The sequence below is a fragment of the Anarhichas minor genome, unplaced genomic scaffold, assembly GCF_050575085.1.
Source record: "Anarhichas minor isolate MPS153535 unplaced genomic scaffold, ASM5057508v1 ptg000026l, whole genome shotgun sequence".
Classification (NCBI taxonomy): domain Eukaryota; kingdom Metazoa; phylum Chordata; class Actinopteri; order Perciformes; family Anarhichadidae; genus Anarhichas; species Anarhichas minor.
The window spans coordinates 7418380-7424892 of record NW_027466472.1 but is presented as its reverse complement, the minus strand read 5'-3'; the positions used below and the strand labels follow the sequence as shown (position 1 = coordinate 7424892).

At 38.7% G+C, this 6513-nt stretch overlaps 1 protein-coding gene across 1 annotated transcript; it reads left to right on the top strand.

Moving 5' to 3' along the window:
- Positions 1 to 274: 274 nt before the first annotated feature.
- On the top strand, positions 275 to 6129 carry LOC142959347 (uncharacterized). Its single transcript, XM_076100601.1, has 7 exons — positions 275 to 314; positions 1358 to 1419; positions 2563 to 2865; positions 3665 to 3940; positions 4515 to 4643; positions 4781 to 4823; positions 5041 to 6129. Exons 2-7 carry the CDS (start codon positions 1395 to 1397, stop codon positions 5066 to 5068), a joined length of 804 nt encoding a protein of 267 aa, XP_075956716.1. The 5' UTR covers positions 275 to 314; positions 1358 to 1394; the 3' UTR covers positions 5069 to 6129.
- Positions 6130 to 6513: the final 384 nt, after the last annotated feature.

Here is a 6513-nt window from a genome sequence, read left to right as displayed (position 1 = left end):
TGTTGAAAACACTCTTTGGATGTTTTCTTTCAGGGTGACAGAAATCATTTTCCTTTGCAAAACTGACTGCCAAGGGCCAGCTAGATATTTCACATAAGATTGCATTTTGTTTGTGTATACATTCAAGAGGCCGTGTTTACTGTATGAATGCAGAGTTTGAATTTACAAAGCGTGCAAATTTAAAAAGAATCAGTGACAATTCATGGTACTGTGCACTGATTTAAAAGATACCAAATCAAAAAAGAATCAGTCCTATCACAGTGATTAACTCGTTTGTTTTTTCAACAGGCATCACTTTGCAACCGACATTTTCAGTAAGTACCCCAGCCTTTTTCTACTACCTCGTGATTTTGAGCAGTAGACATGACAATGCTACGACTATGTCTATTTTTAAATGATCTGCGTAATCTACCATGATCACAGCGTTAGATATGATGTCATCAGTAAACAGTGTGACCTGAACTCCAACCCTCAAACACTTTTGAATGTTCATTTGGGTGAGGCGCCTAAGATGATTTCCACAGATGAGCCAGTGATGTAGTCATTAGTATTAACGTGGTCTATGTGAGTGTTACAGTCAAGACACTGAATACTTCCTGATTCAAACTCCCTCTCCATTTAAAACGCTGGCAGCAGTTTTACTGTGAGCCAACCGCAACAGATTGACAGGAAACAACTAAAACAAATTTTCAACAATTATCTGTCTGAGAATTACCATACAGGCTTTAAATCTAATAATAACCTAATGAGTTTATGACCCTGCATCACTCAGTGGAGCTATTGCTGCATGTGTCAAGGGTCATCAAATGAGGCTACTGTGGTAAAAAATGTATGTAACATGGACCCACATTATCTAAAGGGGCAAGTATACTGAGAACTGAGAGTTGAACTTATTGTGTAATAAGTATTTCTTTCAATAACTCTCCTCAGACTGTTTTAAACGACATTGGAGTCACCTCTGGGAGGAACTATTGATTGAAGTACTTTATAGACCCATAAAGTAATATACTCACATATTCATACTGCTGTACTGTGTGTGGGGTTTCACATCAATATCACCTTTGAGTGTGTACTTGTTTTTATAGTAGAGTCGGCACAGTCACGTCAGCTTTAGAGAGATTAGCGGTTGTTGACAGAGGACGGCGAGTTCAGTCAATATGATCATGTGTGGCTCATAGTGACTAACTGAACCACTCAATTGCAAAATCTCTGGGCGCAGGGCCAGCTGAGGAAGCTGTTTTTTATCTGTCAAATTATGTATGCATGCCTATGTAGGCATCTCTTTGTGTCACTGCAACACCCCAGGGTTACCTGAGTAACCATGTAAGCAATGTTTTGCTTTATTCTGTCTTCCCAGAATCCCAAGGCTTACTCTCCAGCTGCTGGTTTTGACTATGACATGTCACTCTGCTGCCATAGGTGAGCAGTTCTGTCATATCAGTGCCTCAACAACACACACCGTCGTCTTGGTTTTATAGCGAAACAAGTTAAATCATCCAACTCTGCAGCTCGACAGAACTAAATTCTCTTTAACTTCGTTGGGAAATACGTCACTTAATTTGCTTTCCTGCCAAGATTCTTCTCATCCAAATCTCGGTCAAACTATTCATTAACTTTTCCTTTAAAGATCACATCCCCGGTCATATAGTGCACCTGTTTGACAATATATGCAAAAAACAAATAAAATTGATCCAGTGATCTTTTCTGCCTGTAAAACAAAATATGACGTGTGCTTACGTAAGCTATTAAAAAACATTTTCAACCAATAATATCATAACATCCATCTATCAATCAATCAATCTGCAACTTTTAGCGACACGTTAGGTGTGTGTGGAGTCACAATCCTCAATCCACAATCACAATACTTTAAGGCCCATAAATCACGGACAAAACAAATAACTAGTCTAACAACGTCTTTATCGGTAAAAGATCAAAACCAAAACATAAATGGTGTGCCGAAAAACACCCACACACAAGGTGACGATAAAAAGGAGGACCTGTTTGTTGCTCACTGTAACGTCACTTTCGATATTGTGACCTTTAGATCATGTACGACATGAAGGGAACACTATTAGTTGTGTATTTTACATAAAACTGAAAAGACAAATGATGAGGAACTGAGACAATTCTACTACGTCATAAAGAGAAGCTATGGAAAAAAAAAAAAACTGAACAAAAACCCTTCACACCACCACAGCCTAAAGTAAGAACTGTTTTCTCATCGTTTATTGCTTATGTTTATTTCAAGTTGAAAAATAAAGATGGCAAACCTTTTTGTCAATGGTTTTACTTTCTGACGTGCAACATTGACTCAGTAACACTGTACACAACTCTTGTCCCCTTCTTGATTGTATCTTTCTCCGCATATTATTCTGTCAACACTTACATACACGGTGCATTATTTTTATGAAGTTTTTTATTTTTTTCACATTTTCAAAAATGCGTACAACTCATACATTCTGTGAAACACAATTTGTCTGCATTCACAATTTCATACTGTTTCATGGAGGCTTTCCCAGCATGCTCTAACCCTTTCTCTCCCTCACATTTATTTTCTTCCAGATAGTGCTGCTTCGATTCAGCTCAGAGGGGAGGTTGGTGGAACAGTGACCTTCCACTGTCCCGTTGACCGAAAAAGGACATTGACATTGTGGTACATCCAGAAAGGCGAAGCATTTGTGAACGGCTACTATGCATCAAAAAACTTATCGGAGCTGGCATGGGAGAACACCAGAGTGGATCTTGACAAGATGACCATACTCATGTACAATTTGAACGTCTCACATAGTGGTGAATATCAGTGCATTATCCGGTACAGTGAGATGAACCCTGAAGCCCATATACACCTGTACCTCAAAGTCACAGGTATGATTTTAAAATGTATTTGATTGTATGAGTTTTAGGTTTTAAGGAGTTTTAATTTCTAACACTTGAGAATGACGGATTAATACTGTATGTAGAGTACACTGATAAAGGCATTCAGCTCATTTCTAACATTGTAGGTCAAGAATAGTTTTTTTTCACCTGAAAGTGGTGCCAGTGAAAATGATTTGACCAAATCATTATCTGGGTCATTATCAAATACCTGCGCAATCCTAGATGTTTGAGCAATAGTACGGGAGAGATTTTATTGGAATGATAGGAGAAAGTCAGTGCCCAGCATTTGAACTGATTACAGCACGGAAGTATGTGCATAATACCTAGCCAGCTAAGTTTAGGAAATCCTTTACCACTCAGGTATTTACCCTTGATTTTACTGTCAATTGTTGAAGTGGGGATGTGCTGTTTGAGGTAAAAGAAATCCGATTCCCAGACCAATTTGTGACTTGCATTCTCCAAGCCCACTTATTCAGGGTCTGAGCAGTCCGAAGTCCATCCCAGCATCTCCTTTACCAAGAGTAGAGAAACTCTCGACAGGTTATCCATCTCAGGACCACTACTGTGGATAGACTTAAATGCCTTCAGTATAATAACAAACAAAAAAAATAACCTTTGCAGTAATCCATGACTGAAGTCAGTAAAGGTGAATTGTCTGGGAGTTTGTGATCTGAAAACTTAGGGAGGCTCTATGAATATTATTGCATCATTGAAAAGGTGTATGGCTATGCAACCTACAGTACTACTACCTGACAGTGCTCTTTGTATCCCTGTCTCTTTCTCCTAGCAAACTACAGCAAACCTACACTCAAAGTCCACTGCAGTGATGAAAATCATCACTTCAGTTGCCTAGTGAACTGTACCTCACATGGTGGCTACCCAGGCACTGAGGTGACATGGAACATATCGGGGAGTTTGAAGGTTGTGAACAACAGTAAAATGATCGATCCACACACCACAACGTTCAACATCTCCAGCGTCGCATTCGTCAACTGCTCCGACGGAAATCTGACATCCCTCAGTTGTTCTGTGGGCGACGTCATCTCTGACATGTTCCCAGTCTGTGAGTAGGCTACCCATTCAAAAGTCCCAAAGGTCCCAAAGGTTTCTCCACCAAATTATGTTTTCAACTTTTACCCCTGGGCAAGTTTTGGGAAGTGTGAAAGGGAAACTCCTTGGTATAGATCTGTTTTTATGGCTATTGTTAAAGGAATGTGGGAGGGGAGTTTTTGCATCCTTTTACATCCCGTTAATGATTTTCACAAAAGAGTTTAAAGTTTGTGTTTCTGTGTTGAGATTCTAAAGCCTAAGCGTCTACAGCCAAACAGGTCTGTAAGAACTATGTTCACCATCTTAGTTTTGCATGTTGGCATGATAACATTTGTTAATTAGAAATAAACAAGTACACTACAGCTCAAGGCCCCAAAAAGATCGCTGGGCTTTGAAGCAAATTTTACATAGAAGTCAAACAGTGGAATAACCAGTTCCGTGTCTGTCAGGGGATGCCATTGGGCCACTGAAATACTTTTTCCCATAGGCTTTTATTGAGGAAGAGACATCTGTAACTCAGCGGAGTAACTCATCTTACCAGTACGAACACTTGAGTATGTTTTGATTAACACTATTCTCATCTGAAGGTACACGCAAGGATCGTGACACTCGCGGTCCTGCTGTGATAACAACAGTAGCCATCTGTGCAGTGGTGGTTGTCAGTATCATGGCGCCATTGCTCGGGTGGTGGTGGCATTGCAAGAAAGGACAGAGAAGTAAGGACAGATATTAGGTTTGTCACAATGTAACTGTGCTACACACATTTGCATATCTGTTTGTAAAAATACAAAGATGAAAGTACAAATGACTGAGCGTAACAGAGAAAAACTCACAGCAGTTTCTATGTTTCCAGGAGGACCAGGAGTAGCTGGGAGGCAAGAAAATGGAATTGAGGAGTAAGTGGATGTTTGCAATTGGCAACAAAAATAATACTTGTAATCAAAAATGATTACATTCATAAGTAATGTAAAATATAAGCTGATAAAGGGTTCCATGAGGCACAACTGCAATGAAGAAATGTTGAAATTCATGATGGCTAAGTTTTATATCACATAGAAGTCTTGTAACCTCTGACCGAACCCCTCTTTTCTTTTTCTTTTCCATTTTCTCCAGGGAGGAAACAGTCCTCAGTGAAAACTAGGAGTCTTCTTGAGGGCTGAATTGGTTAAGAGGAAGGTCCGATTTTTTTTCACGGACCGTAGAATCTACAACTGAAACTGTATGTCACGCAAATGTACGTTACATTTGTGACTGACTGCTGCATACAAGGCAGGAACGGCCAAAGTCAGTAGTCGGAGACGCACTGGGGACCTCCTGCTCTCAACATTTCGCTGAGATTTGACTATTTAAGTGTTTAAGGAAGTATTCCTTATCAGTATTCTTTTACGGGTAATGTACAGTGCATCGTTCAACAGAGAATAGGTACTTCTCCAAAAAAAGGCTTTTCCACTGGTTTGTGGTGAGAGTGTTGTCATGTACTGGAAAACAGTCTGTTGGGGAAACACCTCCCAGCATTGTGAGCAATGACAACAAAAATGCTGTATGTAACATTATTGAAATACTGTGTATTGGCTGTTATTGCACTGACCTCTACGGGCAGAAGTGGGATCTGTTCCACATCCTGCAGTTTTCACTTTTTAGACTGTTTTATTATTTTTAAATACAGTATAATGTTTTTTTGCACTTTAAAATTGTATTTTCTTATTTAATGCCCATAATAGAACTGTTAACATTAGTCAGCATATTTTTTTGTTTACTTTAGTTTTACTTTAGCTTTGTCCATCAAAAATGAGGTATCAGCTTTAAAGCTGTGAACAAATATTTATGAATGCAGAAAAGATGGATGTCAAAATAGTGTTTGCACAGGAATTTGTTCTCTGAAGTACACACATTTTCTGCAATAAGTTCTTCGTTAACTGTCATTACCCTTATCAAACTTTTGACGTTTTTCTCTCAGGTGACTAAAAAAATATTTCTATTTTTCTAGATATTTATTTCATTTGGTGTTTTTGTTTCTCATTATCAAATTGCACATCGTTTACACTATTTAATTCTTCCTTTCACATAATTACCAAACAATCTCAGAGGACTGCTTTCATTTTCTGAATCTGTAAGAAACACTCTTGTAATAAGGCTGTTCTGTATCTCATTTCCATACATAGAAATCACTGAAATGTATAATAAATTAAACTTGTGCAATTACTTCTTTATTGTGCGCTGTGAACCATTGCTCTCACTTTTCACTCCACTATATGGTCGGATCACGGTATTTGAACTGCTGCAGTAGATTGTATTTACACTATTTTAAGACTTGCTCTTTTAGTTACACAAACTGGTAGAAATACAGCATTACCCCAACTCATTTATTTACAATGCAGTTATGTTGCCACTAGATGTCGCACTAGCACCACAGAGTCAAGACAAATCTGCTATTATGGCCGATTGGTCTTGTTAGTGTTGTGTGTACTATAACATCTGAATATTGTACCACATCAATGAGCCAACCTGCAAAAGCAACTCCCTTTCCTCTGGCTCTGGGAATGAAACAATGTCCTATATCAGAGCAATTTGAGCACAATCCTTTTT

Excerpts from the sequence above, each read along its gene's own strand:
- LOC142959347 (XM_076100601.1), top strand. The coding sequence starts at position 1,395 with ATGACATGTCACTCTGCTGCCATAG. Across the intron at positions 2,866-3,664 it reads CCTGTACCTCAAAGTCACAG|CAAACTACAGCAAACCTACA; the intron begins GTATGATTTTAA and ends TCTTTCTCCTAG. Across the intron at positions 4,644-4,780 it reads TTGCAAGAAAGGACAGAGAA|GAGGACCAGGAGTAGCTGGG; the intron begins GTAAGGACAGAT and ends CTATGTTTCCAG.